The sequence below is a fragment of the Convolutriloba macropyga genome, unplaced genomic scaffold, assembly GCF_964194025.1.
Source record: "Convolutriloba macropyga unplaced genomic scaffold, txConMacr16.3 SCAFFOLD_1849, whole genome shotgun sequence".
Taxonomy (NCBI): Eukaryota; Metazoa; Xenacoelomorpha; order Acoela; family Convolutidae; genus Convolutriloba; species Convolutriloba macropyga.
The window spans coordinates 1-21493 of NW_027453185.1; the positions used below are offsets into that span (position 1 = coordinate 1).

Sequence of the window (21493 nt, forward strand, 5' to 3'; positions counted from 1 at the left end):
CACAAAAAGTCAACAATTCAGGCATTAATAAATATTGTTAAAAGAATCAGACGACTAGTTGATTCGAATATGAAAGTTTTGAGATTGTTCCTGGATGTGCGGAAAGCTTTCGACACAATAGATTATGACATATTGTTAAAAATTTTAAAAATTATTGCATCCGAGGTATATCATTATCATTACCAGAGAGTTATCTTCAAAAAGGCAAATAATATGTGCACTTGGGACCTAAGAGATTCATATAAACGGATACTCAAATGGGTGTACATCATGGTTAAATTTTGGGATCAGTACTTTCCATCCTATACATGAAAGATTTACCACTTAGGGTTGGAAACAAAGACTCTTCGATTACGGTGTAGGCAGATGATGCAACACTAATTTTCGCTAACAAAAATACGAGCAAGATTAAGCATAGTCTTGCAATGTTGATTGAATGATTTCGTTACAACAGGCTGAGTCTAAACATAGAAAAAACTGTTTTGCTTTAATTCAGTAAAAGAAAAAAATTTGGTAAGAATCAAATCAAACGGTTTGATAATTCTGAAGTCAGATTTACTGATATGAACAAATATTCAGAAGTTAATATGGATTCACAACTGAATTTCAAATTTCCTATGGTGTCCTTGTTTGCGGATCTACAAACAAAAATAACTTTCAACCAATTTTTCTTTATACAAAAATTTTTCAGTGTCCGTGAACTAACTAATCAAGATGCAACAACTACAATATGCAACAGACAATATAAGTGCTTCCTCTAAGGCTGTCAAAAGCAAAATATGACTGGTCAGTTGAATAATAATCTTTAAAGTTTTTAAAATGTTGAAAAAATGTTGAAAAAAACAGGGAATTTGGGACCTCAATAGTTAGTTTTGTAGCTTGAGGAAAAAGCGGGTAAGAGTATAGTAAAAAAACTTCATACAAGGAAACTCGGTTTTAGGAGATTTTTTTAGTTAAATATCATACTGAGTGAATTGTGACTCTTCTTTTTTCTAAAGATATTATAATGCCTTTTGTTTTTTATTTGCACAATTGTGTGAATGAATGATTAACTTATGAAAATTATTCTTCTTAGCCAGCACAACAAAAAGTTTTCGTATTCTGCACTGGTTTGTTGGTCATACATATGTCAAGTGTTGCGTTTTTTTAATGATTTCGCTAGTTGGCTTTTAAGTTAGGTTTTAACACCGCAAGTATCGTGCAGTACGGTCTCAGTTTTTGAGTTTTTCCTGAATTTTGCATTGTTTAGATGATCTATCAACCAACATCAAACACAATGACTTTGATATGAAATTGAAAAATTAAAAATGTGTCTTTTGACGCAAAATCTGTTGTCAAGAAATTTCTGAAAATTAGTTTTTTACGTCGTTTTTTTTTTTAGTTTTTCAGCTCGGTACAAGAAATTGAAATATTTGGATGTATTTGATCTTCATAACATACTGAATGACCTAAAAATTTAAATCAAACAAATTCGTGTTGACAACAAATAGTTGTTTACGCAGAATGGGTAAAAAAATGAATTCAACCTAACGGCCTAAAATATAATTGGGTTACCAAAAAAGTAACCAAATTATTTATTATGATTAACTTTGATCGAACAATATTATGATATTTTGGTAGAGTCACAAAAACGCAAAACACAAATAATTGAATCCATGGACTGGTGTTTGAAATTTACAAAAAGGAGCGAAGATATCTGAGTTGAAATTTACAAAAAGGAGCAAAAATATCTGACGTATTCCAGAAACGCAAAATTTAATGATAAAAATAGTTTTGCTTCCTACGTAATTGCAGCGGAACAGCATTAGGCGACTTCGGCCTATTCTCAGCTGCCCTTTTCTTATTACTCCCCACATTTTAGACTGTTCCTTTTTTATGAGCAGCATTGCTCTTTTTTTGATGTCCACAGCCACTTTTTTTGCGTCCGAAACTCTCACGTGGTACCATTAATGTTGCCAAAATTGGTCAGGCTATGGTTAACCTGAAGCTATGATTAAGTAAGAGCTCATCCTCACACAGACAACTTCATGGAGGCAGGGGATCGATATCTCAATCCTTGGCGTGTGAATCACACATCTTACCTCTCGGCTATCACGCCACAAAACGTAAAATTTCTGAACCCTGAAATTCATTTTTAACATTTTTTTTGTTGGAAAAACAACTACAAATTGTGTAATTTTTCAACATGAAGTTGGTTCATTTAATGTTTTCGGACAATCATTATGCAATGAAGGTCAACTATTTTCGAATTTTTGAAAGAGAGCAATGTCACGCAGAAATTGCGGTACTGTTTCAAGAAACTTAGTTCATACAAATGATAAAATCTAGCGGACACAATTTTCTGTTTTTATTCAGATTAACAAGGAAAAGTATTCATCTTGCCTCAAATTTTCTATAACCGCAGTTAGTTTAGATTTACTTGGGAAAATTAATAATTTGGGAAAAAAGGATTTCGAACCTGAGCTACTGTTGCGGTTTCTGTTTGTCTTGTAACGGCATTGCTCCACTCTTTGGTCTCTGAAAATGAACTGAATGTTTAAATAAATTTACAATGAATTAACTTTTTTTCCAATGAATTGATTGTCAGTTTATAGATCTTCGAGTTCATACTCAAAGCAACGAAAAATTAAAGTTTGGGATATTTTTCCTGCTAATAATTGGAACGTTTGATTTTGCTTTGACTTCTGTCTCCAATAAAATTCTGAGGCCTTTACAAAGAAAGCGCTCAGATCGCACTAAAAAGTTTGTGAAAATTACTAAATGACTTTGAATTAATTATACGAAGCGCTGAAAAGTTTTGTAAAAAAGTTCCGGAAAAGTGCTGATTTCTCTGTGAAAATTGCCGGAGGCGCTGACAAGTGCTAATATATTAGCTCGCGAAAAGTGATGAATGAGTTCTAAGCTTTTTAAATTCAGCACTCTTGCTTTTGTTGTTCTCCAGCAATTTATAAGTGAGGATTAAAAAGAACTGATAATTTGACTGTTGTCCGTTTTTTCAATTAAAAAACAGATCGCTGTTTTTACAACTAGTTTATTGGTACAAAAATTTAGCTTCTTGAATCAAACATTTGAACTAGAGTGCTGTAACCATCTAATCAAATACGGCACCCTAGTGATGAGCGGATTCAAATCTTGCAAGAATCTTGCAAGATGATTCAAAACTTGCAAGATTCTTGCAAGAATCTTGCAAGATATCAATCAAGGCCAAAAAATAAATCTGGGTACAAGTGTTTTAGGAAACATCTTTGAAGCAAGTTTTTGTTTACTGCACAAGTAACGAAGCCTATTTCAATGAAAAAAAAAATAGCCAGAATTCAAAATCTTGCAAGAATCTTGCAAGAATCTTGCAAGATTTTGAATTCCGGAAAAAATATTTATGTGTTTTTGGTAGCTAAAACTAACTGAAAACCAAATATCTTGACTTATATCAGAATTCTTGATCAGATAAACTGAAAATAAATGACTTTTTTCGTCAACGCCTTTTGAATGTGAAATCTTGCAAGAATCTTGCACTGTGTAAGTGCGGTTTTTTGCCGTACTGAATCAGTACTCCTATAGCTTATTTCAGTAACTCCGCCACTGCCGGTCCCCAGCCCGGATTGAAAAAGGAGGAGGGATGAACCACAAAAATCATACTGGAAAATCTCGAAAAAGTCTTGTTTTTCAACTTGACTTGAGATAATTTTCCGACACCCTGTTCGCTATTTTGCATTTATATTGATTTATTTTGTCTGGTTTAGTCGTTTTGTTTGTTTCGGAGAACTGTGTAAGTGCGGTTTTTTTGCCGTACTAAATCAGTACTCCTATAGCTTATTTCAGTAACTCCGCCACTGCCGGTCCCCAGACCGGATTGAAAAAGGAGGAGGGATGAACCACAAAAATTATACTGGAAAATCTCGAAAAAGTCAGGTTTTAACTTGACTTCAGAAGATTTTCCGACATTTGATTAACTATTTCAGCTCAACCAACAGTAAAAAAGCAGCCAGGTAACCAGGACAAAAAGGTAAATGTAAATTCAAAATCTTGCAAGATTCTTGCAAGATGGATTTAAAATCTTGCAAGATTCTTGCAAGTTGGATTTAAAATCTTGCAAGAATCTTGCAAGATGGATTCAATTCTTGCAAGAATCTTGCAAGCAAAATGGAAGAACTATGCATTCCCTTGCAAGATTTCTTGCAAGATTCTTGCAAGATTTTAAATTTATCGATCACCAGGGCACTAATCATCACTATGTTGGGGGGGGGATTGGAGACTCTGTAACAACCCAACTGTGGTATTAGCTAACTCCTTCTACTGCTTATAAGAATTAGAGCTCAGAGGACTCGAACCAACTATCTCCAGAACCACGCCCAGACATGCTACCGTTGCACCAAAACTCTGATGCAGTAACATCTTTGTTAGCTTGATATACCACAAGATGGGTTATTGTAACAAGTTAAGTTGCCAAATGCCAAATCCAAGTCTGATCAGACCATTTGGGTCCACGGGGGGGGGGGGGGGGTATCTAACTATCGTGTTAACTAACTAGTGTATCTAACTATCGTGTTATAACACGATAGTCTGGTCAATTGTCGCACAGATGTCTGATCAGAGACCAAAGTCATGTCATAGTCTGATCAGAAGTTGCTTTGGTCTCATTAACATTGGGGGGGGGATAAAACTAACAATAACCATGTTCTATTTAAAACCTTTTTTGTTTATATTTGGTGTGAAGTCGTTCGGCCTCTCTCTGCATTTGATGTGCCCGCATTGGGTTTCTGTTTTTCAGCTCCCGTTCAAACTCCGCAAGTATCTCTGCCGATTTGGTGGCTTTTGTAAGTTCTGCTGTTTCTCGAGGCGTCAATTCTTAAAACTCATCTCTTCGGATGCCACCCAGAGGCAGACATCGACTTATGAAAAGAGTTTTAAAATCTAGTTCGGGGAGTCAATAATGACTTTAGTTACTGAGTCATGAAAAATTGATCTTAACCATCGCAATATATTCTGCTTTAGACTGGTCCTCAAAAAAAACAAAAGCAACCAGTATTAATTGCTTACATTAAATCTGAGGCCGTAAACTAAATTGAAAACAAGTTCTCAACCCACGAAACTTTGATCTTTTTTGATAAAGTAGTCGCTAATGTCATATTTTTTGCAAAAATTCCACAAAATTTCAACGCTTTTTGTTTATCTTTGATTTCCTCCAGACAGGAATCAATGTTTGAATGCCCAAATCTATTGTCAAGTCGAAATCAGTACTGGGCAAGTCTTATAAAATGTTTTTTAACCGCTGATTAACATAATCCACTCTAAAATTTACATTTTTTGCTAATTTATTTTCGAATTTCAGAGATAATTTGTGATAATTTAGAAACCCTTCGATTAAATTTTATCATTCAATACAGATAAAAAACTACGATTAATTTTTCAACTCACAACCTAAAGGTTCTGCAGGCTATTATATGTAAAAATACTTTTTTTAAATTCCCATCTTTCGTAATAAATGCGGTTTTACTATTTGTTTGAAGTGTTCTGATGATTAAATTGGTTTTATTTCAATTGGGTTCCTACAAAAGTATTTGTATGCATTTTTAGTATAAAGCTTTTGTTAAATTGACTGTTGAATTGGACGGTAGTTCTTGTGTTCGAACGACTCCTTTAAATACAATTTTTCTCTCCCAAATGTTTGCCACATGGTGTTGTTTCTAATCTTTGAAACACACATCAGATCCAGTAAAAGCTCCAGAGATAGTGTATCTAACTTCATTAGAAGATCCTAGGAGCCATCAAACTTTTTAGCAAACTTTTATTCTCCTGTTTTTGGTTCGATTCAAAACTTGCACAGCAATTAATACTTCAACAAAAAAAGGTTCGTATTGAAATGAGACGAGGATGCTCGTTAATATGCGTTCGCACATGATGTTCCGACCCGAGCTCATTTATTTTATTTACTTAATTGTCAACCAAATGAAGACATAACAAAAACAGATGTTTGAGTTTTAAAAAAAACGTTTAAAAACCTAACTATTTATTGAATTACATAATGCAATGTCTCATTACTGCGCTGACGAGATCTTTAATGGAAAAACTACGAAAAAAAAACAAACAACAAAAGAAACAAAAACAAAAGAAACAAAAACAACAGAAGCAAAAACAAAAGTGTAAAACTTTTACTGCACAAATTTACTTTGTCCATACTATACAGCAGATTGCAATTTTCCTTAATGAGACTAGGTAGCAAAGTCGACAAAAAAATAAGGCGAAATTGGAAAATCAATCAACTTTTTTTCAACCAAATAATTTTTAAAGTCTTAAAAAACATTGGCTTTTAACTAAGTAATTCTTAAGAAATTTACAGAACATGCATTATGAAACCAATAGGACCTGTCATTGGTTAGATTAAGCCATAGGAACGGACTACAGGAGCAGAAAAACTCATTAAAAACATAAGCTATTAAAGTCATTAGCTACCATCTGAATACTATGTATTCTTCCTTCCATTTTCATTCATACTAATGCAACTAAAATTATACTGAAAGGTTAAATAAGGGCATTGGGGCCACATTTGAAAATCCTTGGGATCTGTTTTTACGCGAATGTGCTAAAAGAAGAGAAAAAAAACACAAGGACACCACTAAAACTTTTATTTAAACGCATATTGTCCACAAACAAAACATCAGTTACGACTTGACATCACCGGACAATTAAACTGTTCTCATAAAAAAATTAAATTGGACCCCTCAATGATGAGGATAAGCTACAATTTGACGAAAAAAAACAACAAAAACTGAATACTCAAAAAAAATCATTGAAAATGTATAATATAAAATTTGAGACTAATCGCCATAAAATGACTGCCTCGGGTAAAATCAATCCTTGAGTACTCAATTACAAGCTTCTGAGACCGGTCATTGTTTTACGCCTACTTAAAGATTCAAAAAATAGGCAAAAACCGCTAATTCAAAAAAAATTGATCGAGACAAATGTCGAACTTTCTGAGAAAGCCGTTAGTATCAACGCCGTTAAACTCTATTGCTTTTAGATTAAGGAAAATAAAGCACTCGATGGGAACATAAGAGCTATGCTTCGATGGCACGACAAATATGTTTTTCATTGACAAGTCATCGATACGATAAGTCATTACAATAAATCATTGGCTAAGAAAACAACAACAAATACATTAAAAAACCAAAAAATCGATAGGAAAAAGTGAGAAGAAAGTGTCGAAGCCATTTAAACCATAAGTTTTTCATTGAAAACTTTATCTAGGATCCATTGAATATCTTTTTTAAGCCAATTGGAATTAACACTAATAGGATAATGTGATGAGATCTTAGAAGAACCATAAACAAATCCAAAAGTTTTCCAAATGTCCAAAAAATTTATGAAAACTTGCGCATCGATTTTATCAAACCAATGGTTAGAATATAAAACCGCAAATTAGATTAATTTTTTGTTGAAGTAGGAAAAAAAGGTTCCGGTAATTACTGAAGCGTTCGTACAGTTCACGAAGATAAGTTTACGATTGGTTAATTTTCAAAAAAAATTTTTGAAAAATTATTTTTGAAGTCTTAACAGTCATTAAAACCAATAGCTTTCAACAGAAGTCAACAAATACGCTCAATCATGACAGGATAAAAGAACAAAGATGTTTGTCATGCATGGTTAATCAATAAGATATCACAATAAGTCTTATGACTATGAAAACAACAACAAATACAGGAAAAAACAAAAAATCAGAAAAATGCGAGAAGAAAGTGTCGAAGTCACTAAAACCATAAAATTTTCTCTCAAAAAGTTATCCATGATCCACTTAACGTCTTCCCTAAACCAACTGGAGCTATCCATATTAGAATAATGTGACAAAATTTCGAAAGGATTCAAAAACACAAAAATATCCTAAAATTTTAAAATTGTTTTTAAAATCTTGTGGCATCGAAGTCATAAAACCAATAGTTAGAAGGTAAAACAACTAAACATATTAGTTTTGGTTGCACTAGAAATGAAGGGGATCTTGTCAGTACCGAGACTGACATACAGTTTACACAAGTAAATTTATGATCGGTTAAGGTTTAAAAAAGTTTCTTGAAAAATTAATTATTAAGCTTTTTAAAAAAATCATTTGCTTTTAACGAAGTATTTCTTATTGAATTCACAGAACATGCATTATAAAACCTATAGGACCTGTCATTGGTTAGATTAAGCCATAGGAACGGACTACAGAAGCAGAAAAACTCATTAAAAACATAAGCTATTAAAGTCATTAGCTGCCATCTGAATACTATGTATTCTTCCTTCCATTTTCATTCATACTAATGCAACTAAAATTATACTGAAAGGTTAAATAAGGGCATTGGGGCCACATTTGAAAATCCTTGGGATCTGTTTTTACGCGAGTGTGCTAAAAGAAGAGAAAAAAACACAAGTACACCACTAAAACTTTTATTTAAACGCATATTGTCCACAAACAAAACATCAGTTACGACTTGACATCACCGGACAATTAAACTGTTCTCATAAAAAAATTAAGTTGGACCCCTCAATGATGAGGATAAGCTACAAATTGACGAAAAAAACAACAAAAACTGAAAAACTCAAAAAAAAATCATTGAAAATATATAATATAAAATTTGAGACTAATCGCCATAAAATGACTGCCTCGGGTAAAATCAATCCTTGAGTACTCAATTACAAGCTTCTGAGACCGGTCATTATTTTACGCCTACTTAAAGATTCAAAAAATAGGCAAAAACCATTAATTCAAAAAAAAATTGATCGAGACAAGTGTCGAACTTTCTGAGAAAGCCGTTAGTATCAACGCCATTAAACTCAATTGCTTTTAGATTAAGGAAAATAAAGCACTCGATGGGAACATAAGAGCTATGCTTCGATGGCACGACAAATATGTTTTTCATTGACAAGTCATCGATACGATAAGTCATTACAATAAATCATTGGCTAAGAAAACAACAACAAATACATTAAAAAACCAAAAAATCGGTAGGAAAAAGTGAGAAGAAAGTGTCGAAGCCATTTAAACCATAAGTTTTTCATTGAAAACTTTATCTAGCTTCCATTGAATATTTTTTAAGCCAATTGGAATTAACACTAATAGGATAATGTGATGAGATCTTAGAAGAACCATAAACAAATCCAAAAGTTTTCCAAATGTCCAAAAAATTTATGAAAACTTGCGCATCGATTTTATCAAACCAATGGTTAGAATATAAAACCGCAAATTAGATTAATTTTTTGTTGAAGTAGGAAAAAAGGTTCCGGTAATTACTGAAGCGTTCGTACAGTTCACGAAGATAAGTTTACGATTGGTTAATTTTCAAAAAAAAATTTTGAAAAATTATTTTTGAAGTCTTAACAGTCATTAAAACCAATAGCTTTCAACAGAAGTCAACAAATACGCTCAATCATGACAGGATAAAAGAACAAAGATGTTTGTCATGCATGGTTAATCAATAAGATATCACAATAAGTCTTATGACTATGAAAACAACAACAAATACAGGAAAAAACAAAAAATCAGAAAAATGCGAGAAGAAAGTGTCGAAGTCACTAAAACCATAAGATTTTCTCTCAAAAAGTTATCCATGATCCACTTAACGTCTTCCCTAAACCAACTGGAGCTATCCAAATTAGAATAATGTGACAAAATTTCGAAAAGATTCAAAAACACAAAAATATCCTAAAATTTTAAAATTGTTTTTAAAATCTTGTGGCATCGAAGTCATAAAACCAATAGTTAGAAGGTAAAACAACTAAACATATTAGTTTTGGTTGCACTAGAAATGAAGGGGATCTTGTCAGTACCGAGACTGACATACAGTTTACACAAGTAAATTTATGATCGGTTAAGGTTTAAAAAAGTTTCTTGAAAAATTAATTATAAAGCTTTTTAAAAAAATCATTTGCTTTTAACGAAGTATTTCTTATTGAATTCACAGAACATGCATTATAAAACCTATAGGAGCTGTCATTGGTTAGATTAAGCCATAGGAACGGACTACAGAAGCAGAAAAACTCATTAAAAACTATAGCTATTAAAATCATTAGCTATCATCTGAATACTATGTATTCTTCCTTCCATTTTCATTCATACTAATGCAACTAAAATTATACTGAAAGATTAAATAAGTGCATTGGGGCCACATTTGAAAATCCTTGGGATCTGTTTTTACCTGAAGGTGCTAAAAGAAGAGAAAAAGAAACACAATTACACCACTAAAACTTTTATATAAACGCATATTGTCCTCAAACAAAACATCAGTTACGACATGATATCACTGGACATTTGAATTTTTCTCAAACAAAAAATTGAATTAGACCCCTCAATGACGAGAATAAGCTACAAATTGACGAAAAAAAAACAACAAAAACTGAAAATTTTTTTTAAAAAGTCCTTGAAAATGTATAATATAATTTTTGAGACTATTCGCCATAAATTTACTGCCTCGGGTAACATCAATCCTTGAATACTCGATTACAAGCTTCTGTGACCGGTCATTATTTTACGCTAACTTAAAGATTCAAAAAAGGCAAAAACCGCTAATTCAAAAAAAAATTGATCGAGAAAAGTGTCGAACTTTCTGAGAAAACCATCAGTATCAACGCCATTAAACTCAATTGCTTTTAGCGAAAGGCAATAAAAGCGCTCGATAGGAGCTTAAGAGTTATTCCTCGATGGCTCGACAAATATAATTGTCAAAGACAAGTCATCGATACGATAAGACATTACAATAAGTCATTGACTAAGAGAACAACAACAAATACAGGCAAAAACCAAAAAATCGGTAGGAAAAAGTGAGAAGAAAGTGTCGAAGCCATTTAAACCATAAGTTTTTCATTGAAAACTTTATCTAGGATCCATTGAATATTTTTTTTAAGCCAATTGGAATTAACACTAATAGGATAATGTGATGAGATCTTAGAAGAACCATAATCAAATCCAAAAGTTTTCCAAATGTCCAAAAAATTTATGAAAACTTGCGCATCGATTTTATCCAACCAATGGTTAGAATATAAAACCGCAAATAAGATTAATTTTTTGTTGAAGTAGGAAAAAAAGGTTCCGGTAATTACTGAGGCGTTCGTACAGTTCACGAAGATAAGTTTACGATTGGTTAACGTTCAAAAAAATTTTTCGAAAAATTATTTTTGAAGTCTTAACAGTCATTAAAACCAATAGCTTTCAACAGACGTCAACAAATACGCTCAATCAAGACTGCATAGAAGAACAAAGATGTTTGTCATGCATGGTTAATCAATAAGATATCACAATAAGTCTTATGACTATGAAAACAACAACAAATACAGGAAAAACCAAAAAATCAGAAAAATGCCAGAAGAAAGTGTCGAAGTCATCGAAACCATAAGATTTTCTCTCAAAAAGTTATCCATGATCCACTTAACGTCTTCCCTAAACCAACTGGAGCTATCCAAATTAGAATAATGTGACAAAATTTCGAAAGGATTCAAAAACACAAAAATATCCAAAAATTTTAAAATTGTTTTTAATATCTTGTGGCATCGAAGTCATAACACCAATAGTTAGAAGGTAAAACAACTAAACATATTAGTTTTGCTTGCACTAGAAATGAAGGGGATCTTGTCAGTACCGAGACTGACATACAGTTTACACAAGTAAATTTATGATCGGTTAAGGTTTAAAAAAATTTCTTGAAAAATTAATTTTAGAGCTTTTTAAAAAAATCATTTGCTTTTAACGAAGTATTTCTTATTAAATTCACAGAACATGCATTATAAAACCTATAGGACCTGTCATTGGTTAGATTAAGCCATAGGAACGGACTACAGAAGCAGAAAAATTCATTAAAAACTATTGCTATTAAAATCATTAGCTATCATCTGAATACTATGTATTCTTCCTTCCATTTTCATTCATACTAATGCAACTAAAATTATACTGAAAGGTTAAAAAAGTGCACTGGGGCCACATTTGAAAATCCTTGGGATCTGTTTTTACGCGAATGTGCTAAAAGAAGAGAAAAAGAAACACAATTACACCACTAAAACTTTTATATAAACGCATATTGTCCACAAACAAAACATCAGTTACGACATGATATCACTGGACATTTGAATTTTTCTCAAACAAAAAATTGAATTAGACCCCTCAATGACGAGAATAAGCTACAAATTGACGAAAAAAAACAACAAAAACTGACAAAAAATTTTAAAAAGTCCTTGAAAATGTACAATGTAATATTGGAGACTATTCGCCATAAAATTACTGCCTCGGGTAACATCAATCCTTGAATACTCAATTACAAGCTTCTGTGACCGGTCATTATTTTACGCTTACTTAAAGATTCAAAAAAGGCAAAAACCGCTAGTTCAAAAAAAATTGATCGAGAAAAGTGTCGAACTTTCTGAGAAAACCATCAGTATCAACGCCATTAAACTCAATTGCTTTTAGCGAAAGGCAATAAAAGCGCTCGATAAGAGCTTAAGAGCTATGCCTCGATGGCTCGACAAATATGTTTGTCAAAGACAATTCATCGATACTATAAGACATTACAATAAGTCATTGACTAAGAGAACAACAACAAATACAGGCAAAAACCAAAAATTCAGTTGGAAAAAGTGAGAAGAAAGTGTCGAAGCCATTTAAACCATAAGTTTTTCTTTAAAAACTTTATCTATGATCCATTGAATATCATTTTTAAGCCAATTGGAACCAACACTAATAGGATAATGTGATGAGATCTTAGAAGAACCATAAACAAATCCAAAAGTTTTCCAAATGTCCAAAAAATTTATCAAAACTCGCGCATCGATTTTATCAAACCAATGGTCAGAATATAAAACAGCAAATTGTATTATTTTTTTTGTTGAAGTAGGAAAAAAAGGTTCCGGTAATTACTGAGGCGTTCGTACAGTTCACGAAGATAAGTTTACGATTGGTTAACGTTCAAAAAAATTTTCGAAAATTTATTTTTGAAGCCTTAATAGTCAATATAATCAATAGCTTTCAACAGAACTCAAGAAATACGCTCAATCATGACAGGATAGAAGAACAAAGATGTTTGTCATGCATGGTTAATCAATAAGATATCACAATAAGTCTTATGACTATGAAAACCACAACAAATACAGGAAAAACCAAAAAATCAGAAAAATGCGAGAAGAAAGTGTCGAAGTCATTGAAACCATAAGATTTTCTCTCAAAAAGTTATCCATGATTCACTTAACGTCTTCCCTAAATCAACTGGAGCTATCCAAAGTAGAATAATGTGACAAAATTTCGAAAGGATTCAAAAACACAAAAATATCCAAAAATTTTAAAATTGTTTTTAAAATCTTGCGGCATCGAAGTCATAAAACCAATAGTTAGAAGGTAAAACAACTAAACATATTAGTTTTGGTTGCACTAGAAATGAAGGGGATCTTGTCAGTACCGAGACTGACATACAGTTTACACAAGTAAATTTATGATCGGTTAAGGTTTAAAAAAATTTCTTGAAAAATTAATTATAAGGCTTTTTAAAAAAATCATTTGCTTTTAACGAAGTATTTCTTATTAAATTCACAGAACATGCATTATAAAACCTATAGGAATTGCCATTGGTTAGATTAAGGCATAGGAACGGACTACAGAAGCAGAAAAACTCATTAAACACTATAGCTATTAAAATCATTAGCTATCATCTGAATACTATGTATTCTTCCTTCCATTTTCATTCATACTAATGCAAGTAAAATTATACTGAAAGGTTAAATAAGGGCATTGGGGCCACATTTGAAAATCCTTGGGATCTGTTTTTTCGCGAATGTGCTAAAAGAAAAGAAAAAGAAACACAATTACACCACTAAAACTTTTATATAAACGCATATTGTCCACAAACAAAACATCAGTTACGACATGATATCACTGAACATTTGAATTTTTCTCAAACAAAAAATTGAATTAGACCCCTCAATGATGAGAATAAGCTCAAATTGACGAAAAAAACAACAAAAACAGAAATTTTTTAAAAAAAGTCCTTGAAAATGTATAATATAATATTTGAGACTATTCGCCACTAAATTACTGCCTCGGTTAACATCAATCCTTGAATACTCAATTACAAACTTCTGTGACCGGTCATTATTTTGCGCTTACCTAAAGATTCAAAAAAGGCAAAAACCACTAATTCAAAAAAAATTGATCAAGAAAAGTGTCGAACTTTCTGAGAAAACCATCAGTATCAACGCCATTAAACTCAATTGCTTTTAGCGAAAGGCAATAAAAGCGCTCGATAGGAGCTTAAGAGTTATGCCTCGATGGCTCGACAAATATTTTTGTCAAAGACAAGTCGTCGATACGATAAGACATTACAATAAGTCATTGACTAAGAGAACGACAACAAATACAGGCAAAAACCAAAAATTCAGTTAGAAAAAGTGAGAAGAAAGTGTCGAAGCCATTTAAACCATAAGTTTTTCTTTAAAAACTTTATGCATGATCCATTGAATATCATTTTTAAGCCAATTGGAGCCAACACTAATAGGATAATGTGATGAGATCTTAGAAGAACCATAAACAAATCCAAAAGTTTTCCAAATGTCCAAAAAATTTATGAAAACTCGCACATCGATTTTATCAAACCAATGGTCAGAATATAAAACAGCAAATTGTATTATTTTTTTTGTTGAAGTAGGAAAAAAAGGTTCCGGTAATTACTGAGGCGTTCGTACAGTTCACGAAGATAAGTTTACGATTGGTTAATGTTCAAAAAAATTTTCGAAAATTTATTTTTGAAGCCTTAATAGTCAATATAATCAAAAGCTTTCAACAGAACTCAAGAAATACGCTCAATCATGACAGGATAGAAGAACAAAGATGTTTGTCATGCATGGTTAATCAATAAGATATCACAATAAGTCTTATGACTATGAAAACCACAACAAATACAGGAAAAACCAAAAAATCAGAAAAATGCGAGAAGAAAGTGTCGAAGTCATTAAAACCATAAGATTTTCTCTCAGAAAGTTATCCGTGATCCACTTAACGTCTTCCCTAAACCAACTGGAGCTATCCAAAGTAGAATAATGTGACAAAATTTCGAAAGGATTCAAAAACACAAAAATATCCAAAAATTTTAAAATTGTTTTTAAAATCTTGTGGCATCGAAGTCATAAAACCAATAGTTAGAAGGTAAAACAACTAAACATATTAGTTTTGGTTGCACTAGAAATGAAGGGGATCTTGTCAGTACCGAGACTGACATACAGTTTACACAAGTAAATTTATGATCGGTTAAGGTTTAAAAAAGTTTCTTGAAAAATTAATTATTAAGCTTTTTAAAAAAATCATTTGCTTTTAACGAAGTATTTCTTATTGAATTCACAGAACATGCATTATAAAACCTATAGGACCTGTCATTGGTTAGATTAAGCCATAGGAACGGACTACAGAAGCAGAAAGACTCATTAAACACTATAGCTATTAAAATCATTAGCTATCATCTAAATACTATGTATTCTTCCTTCCATTTTCATTCATACTAATGCAACTAAAATTATACTGAAAGGTTAAATAAGGGCATTGGGGCCACATTTGAAAATCCTTGGGATCTGTTTTTTTGCGAATGTGCTAAAAGAAGAGAAAAAGGAACACAATTACACCACTAAAACTTTTATATAAACGCATATTGTCCACAAACAAAACATCAGTTACGACATGATATCACTGGACATTTGAATTTTTCTCAAACAAAAAATTGAATTAGACCCCTCAATGATGAGAATAAGCTCAAATTGACGAAAAAAACAACAAAAACAGAATTTTTTTTTAAAAAGTCCTTGAAAGTGTATAATATAATATTTGAGACTATTCGCCACTAAATTACTGCCTCGGGTAACATCAATCCTTGAATACTCAATTACAAGCTTCTGTGACCGGTCATTATTTTACGCTTACTTAAAGATTCAAAAAAGGCAAAAACCGCTAGTTCAAAAAAAATTGATCGAGAAAAGTGTCGAACTTTCTGAGAAAACCATCAGTATCAACGCCATTAAACTCAATTGCTTTTAGCGAAAGGCAATAAAAGCGCTCGATAGGAGCTTAAGAGTTATGCCTCGATGGCTCGACAAATATGTTTGTCAAAGACAAGTCATCGATACGATAAGGCATTACAATAAGTCATTGACTAAGAGAACAACAACAAATACAGGCAAAAACCAAAAATTCAGTTGGAAAAAGTGAGAAGAAAGTGTCGAAGCCATTTAAACCATAAGTTTTTCTTTAAAAACCTTATGCATGATCCATTGAATATCATTTTTAAGCCAATTGGAACCAACACTAATAGGATAATGTGATGAGATCTTAGAAGAACCATAAACAAATCCAAAAGTTTTCCAAATGTCCAAAAAATTTATGAAAACTCGCGCATCGATTTTATCAAACCAATGGTTAGAATATAAAATTAGATTATTTTTCTGTTGAGGTAGGAAAAAAGGTTCCGGTAATTACTGAAGCGTTCGTACAGTTCACGAAGATAGGTTTACAATTGGTTAATGTTCAAAAAAAAGTTCGAAAATTTATTTTTGAAGCCTTAATAGTCAATATAATCAATAGCTTTCAACAGAAGTCAACAAATACGCTCAATCATGACTGGATAGAAGAACAAAGATGTTTGTCATGCATGGTTAATCAATAAGATATCACAATAAGTCTTATGACTATGAAAACAACAACAAATACAGGAAAATCAAAAAATCGTAAAAATGGGAGAAGAAAGTGTCGAAGTCATTAAAACCATAAAATTTTCTCTCAAAACGTTATCCATGATCCACTTAACGTCTTCACTAAACCCAACTGGAGCTATCCAAATTAGAATAATGTGACAAAATTTCGAAAGGATTCAAACACACAAAAATATCCAAAAATTCTAAAATTGTTTTTAAATTCTTGTGGAATCGAAGTCATAAAACCAGTAGTTAGAAGGTAAAACCACTAAACATATTAGTTTTTGTTGCACTAGAAAGGAAGGGGATCTTTTCAGTACCGATACTGACTTACAGTTTACACAAGTAAAATTATGATCGGTTAAGATTTAAAAAAAATTTTGAAAAATTAATTATAAAGCCTTGACAGTCATTAGCTGTCCAATCAGAGCACTGAACAGCTTCACTAACGTTCAATTCGAAACCCATCACACTTTTAGTCAATTATTCTTTGCCATAGGGCTCCAAAAGTTCAGTAAAAGCTCAAAATGGAAATCAAAATTTCATTAAAAAATTTCTAAAGCTGAGAGCCATACAAAACGATTCCATGCGATTCCTTGAAAACGTGTTTTTTGTTCATTAGGCGTCATTTTACTGTAAATTAGGTTTATCATTAACCAAACATCGATATGAAAAGTGACCAGTCTCTAGGTGACCTAAAAAAATGAAGTTTTCTAAAAAAAAAGAACAGCTCTCAAATAGAGTTCGAATTTTTTTATAGTAAACTTCCCTATGAGACCAGAACTAGTCGTTTTATCACCTTTTATGTATTAGGAATACGAAATTGATTCTTTTTGTGGCTTGAAATTTAGTTTGGAATGAAAAATTTTTAAAGAAATGATCATAATTTGATGAAAACTTACACTAAAAGTGAACGAAATCATACCAAATATGACGCGTTCACACAAGACTTCAATCCTCGATAACTCCTCGAAAAATACGAAATTATCTTTTTAATTTCAAATTTTAGGCTGGACGAGCTTTTTAATGATACACCTCACACTTCTCTACGATGAATATATCGATCGGCCAAAATTGACTGAACATAAAAACCCATTTGAGTATATAGTTCATTCCCCACAAGTGGGGTCGGAACAACGAGACCAGCAATGGGACGCAAACACGACATCAACGTATCTACCTATGAGAGGCGCCCCAATATAAGTTTTTGCAAAAATTTTAATTCAGGTGATCTTTGATGCTGAATTTGGAACCATTGATTTTGCATTAGCATTGTTGTTTGCATTCAGTTCCCCCCTTGATAAATTACTTACTTCCAAAAATTGGAAAAAAAATTTTCGGAAAACAAAAGTAGACATATTTTTTTCTGCATTCATTGTCAATTCAATTTTTTAAAACTAATTCTTTTGATTTTTCCAGGCCTTCCATACTATTTTTCAACTCAATGTCTTTATTTGAACAATGAATGAAAATAATTGTATCATTTATCAAATTAAATAAACTATTTTTGCGTTTTACTCTATTGAACTCATTGATGTATGGAAATCTACAATATGTCCCTAAAGTGTTCCTTGTCGAATGCCATAGATTATAGTTTTGCAATAAAATTCAATCAGTCGGCAAAAATATTTGAACGATTACTGCGTTCTCGGTGAATCCATAAGCTTTTAACTCTTTTTGAGAGTTAAGTCATGGTATTGCATTGAAAGCTTTTCATCTGTTGAGGGTTTACAGTTTTTAAGCCAATTTTTTGTCTCATTGAGATTGTTTTCCTTGTTGACAACTTCATGTTGGTTAAATGGATTAAAGCGGAGTCTCTGAGAAAATTTTGCAAACATTGGAGGGACTGCAATTGGACAATATATTAGCAAAAAGAACGGCCAATTCAGCTATCTCCGTTATAAAAAAGAGTTTTTCAGTATTCCGCTAAATTTCCACTGCTTTCTCATGTTTTCTAGGCGCTTTATTGCATCTTAAGGAAAATATAGAAAACGAAATAGGGGCCCTGAAGAGATGAGAGAACGAACTTTGATCATCCAGAGCAAACGGGTTACAGGAAGCGTGTTTTGCAGTGAGGAGATATTTCACACATTCGCTGTTGTCATTCTTAGCTGCCAGATGAAGCGCAAAGTCACCCAAATAGTCTTGCTTGTCCAATTTTCCCCTGAAAAAAAAACTAATTTTTTTTGACAATAACCGACGTTATTGTCCGGTTGAGAAAAATCTGAATCTACAGAACTATCCGATTTTTATCTGACGTTTCTTTTCTGAAGTAAATTTGATATTTATGTTATTTGGTAGTAGACAAGCTTAGATTATGAAACCAGGAATCCCCAACAGTTGTTCATCGAGGGGAGGGGGGCAGACTTAAATGTCTTGGAACTTAAGAAAACAGATTTAAAAACTTTTTTGGTCTAACCCCCGTTTATTAATGAGAATGAGAGCTTCCAGATTTCCCTTTTCGGCTGCTATCATTCCTGGTGTGCGACCACTGCTGTCTTTCGCACTCAGCTGCTGTCTGAAACTCAATCCACCAGTAAACAAAAAACTTCCACTTAAAATTCCACCCTCTTTTTTATGTTTTCCAGCCTTGTTCATTTGTTTCTGAGGTTAAGACTTGATAAACTAACGACGGAAAAATTCAAATTTTTCCATTCTTTTTATTAATTTTTAGATGTGTACACTTCACTCAGCAAGATTCATTCATTGTTATTTCATTAAACAAAGAACTATAGGCACTCCGTTTATTTGTGTAGTCAATTATAACCAATAATTATAATGGATTATTTAGTTTCAATCGAATAAAAAGTCTAGCCCGGTTGCGGAAAAAAACCCTTGGAAAAAAATCTCTACATTTTAGATACGAAGTAAACCCCCACGGAAATAAACCCCCGCGGAAATAAACCCCCATGGAAATAAACCCCCACTTTACTATTAAAGAGCTGCGCATTTACCGCATCTGGCCATGCTCGCGGGCCATATGGCCATGCCTCAGCGGCCCGTGGGACTTGACATGAAACTATCACAACCGATCAAATTATCACGACCGAAATTCGATTTTAAAATGGGGGTTTATTTCCGTGGGGTTTTATTTCCGTGGGGGTTTATTCCCGTGGGGGTTATTTTCCGTGGGGGTTTATTTCCTAGACCCGTCTAATCAGCTACACATTGGTGCAAGTTATGCAACTAATGTATTCGCAACGAGAGTGATTAAAAACATTAGCATGCCGTTATTATCACCCTCCCCAAGTTGAGGTGCGCGACCCAAGCCAGCCGTGCTCAGGCCTAGTTGGGTCGCGCCCAGGGTTATAAAGTACCTAAGGTACAGGGCATACCTACGGTCTGGAAATTCTTATCAGGGCACCATTAATATCCGGACAGTCTGATCAGAGCATGGTGCACAGTCTGGACAGTCTGAAAAGACCCCTTTCCAGATTCTGCACGGTCTGATAAAAACCCCTTCCATATTCTGTATAGCCTGATCTGAACAAAGAGGTCCAGACGAAGAAAACAAATTTGACAGTACCCCTTAGAAGGGGTGGACGGGATAGCATAAATGTTTTCCAAAAAGTCCCCTGCTAACCCTCATCCCCCCAGTACCCTCCAGATATTGGGTTTAATTGTGAGTGCTAATTTCAACAATGGGATTTATCTTTTTTTGACAGATGAAACTTGTACTTAAACAACATTAAAGTTAACCAGTTACTGGCGTTTTTACCTGGAAGCCCGACTAAGTACAGTGAGTGCCCCCACAGCCGCAGCGTCGTGCAAAGCTGTAGAAAGTGCAGCCACTTTCTGATGAGACCAGGATGAGGATGAAGAATATGACGTCAGAGAACTGAGTGACGTCAGAGAACTAGACAGAAGAGAAGAGCGAGCACTCCAGTTGCGGAACATTCTAGAACTTTCGACGATAAGGTTGTTCTAGAATAATCGTGTGTGTGTAATTTATAAAGGAAGTTGTAATTGGCACGTTATCAGTAATCAAAGAATATTATATTTCTAGTAATTCATTTGGTTGTGTCGAAAAGAATGCCCTAAAAATTGCTTTGAAATAAAAATTCTAGAATATTCTTAAGCAATTTATATAGGAAAGTTGCAATTCTCAATTAATTTTAATCGAAAAAAATTATAATTCTAGTATTCATTTGGTCGTGCAGCAAAAACACGCAAAAATTGGTTCGCTATCAATTTACTGATTGTATTTTGTGTTGTATTTATTTTGCGTCGCATGAGCACACAAAAAACACCTGGGCGAGCAAACAGCCATAAGCACGCCAACATAACGTACAAACATAAAAACATAACCAATCTCATTGAAGCAAAAATTCTTACACGAAAAGGAATTGAAATCAAGGATCCATTCTGTTTCGGCCCCACGCCCCCCCCCCCTCCCTCCCTCAGTGTTTTTTACGCCACCAGTTACATTTAATGTGTTTTTATACAGCATGATTCTGCGTAAAAAATAGCACGTGTGCCTGGGGGGGCGTAAAATATATAAGCCCAGTAAGCTGTGGGGGGGGGGGGGGTGGGGAGAGGGGAGGCAAAACAGAATAGATCCGAAATCAGTTTGCCAAAAACACATCATGTTATCCTAAGAAATGCAGCAAACCTAATTTTGTAATAATCAACCGTTTAGAGGGCTCAAAATACGAAAGGTCACTTACAAATATATTCTGAATCCTTCAATCTCGGATTGACTGGTTGATTGATTCAGTTGAAGGTCAAATTCGAATCAGTAACCCGGATCTGAGTCTCATGATATTTCAGTACTGAATCATAAAAATTTCATTATGATTTTTACTATGGCCAG

At 33.2% G+C, this 21493-nt stretch overlaps 1 protein-coding gene across 1 annotated transcript; it reads right to left on the reverse strand.

Annotated features, from left to right (window-relative positions):
• Positions 1–2458: 2458 nt before the first annotated feature.
• LOC142358114 (uncharacterized) lies at positions 2459–20859 on the reverse strand (the record flags this gene model as incomplete). The annotated part of the gene is made up of 5 exons (XM_075409578.1): positions 20399–20859; positions 19100–19198; positions 18708–18844; positions 4689–4845; positions 2459–2517 (listed from the first exon to the last, which is right to left on the reverse strand). Coding segments are annotated over exons 1-5 (631 nt in total), but the record flags the coding sequence as incomplete, so codon positions are not given.
• Positions 20860–21493: the final 634 nt, after the last annotated feature.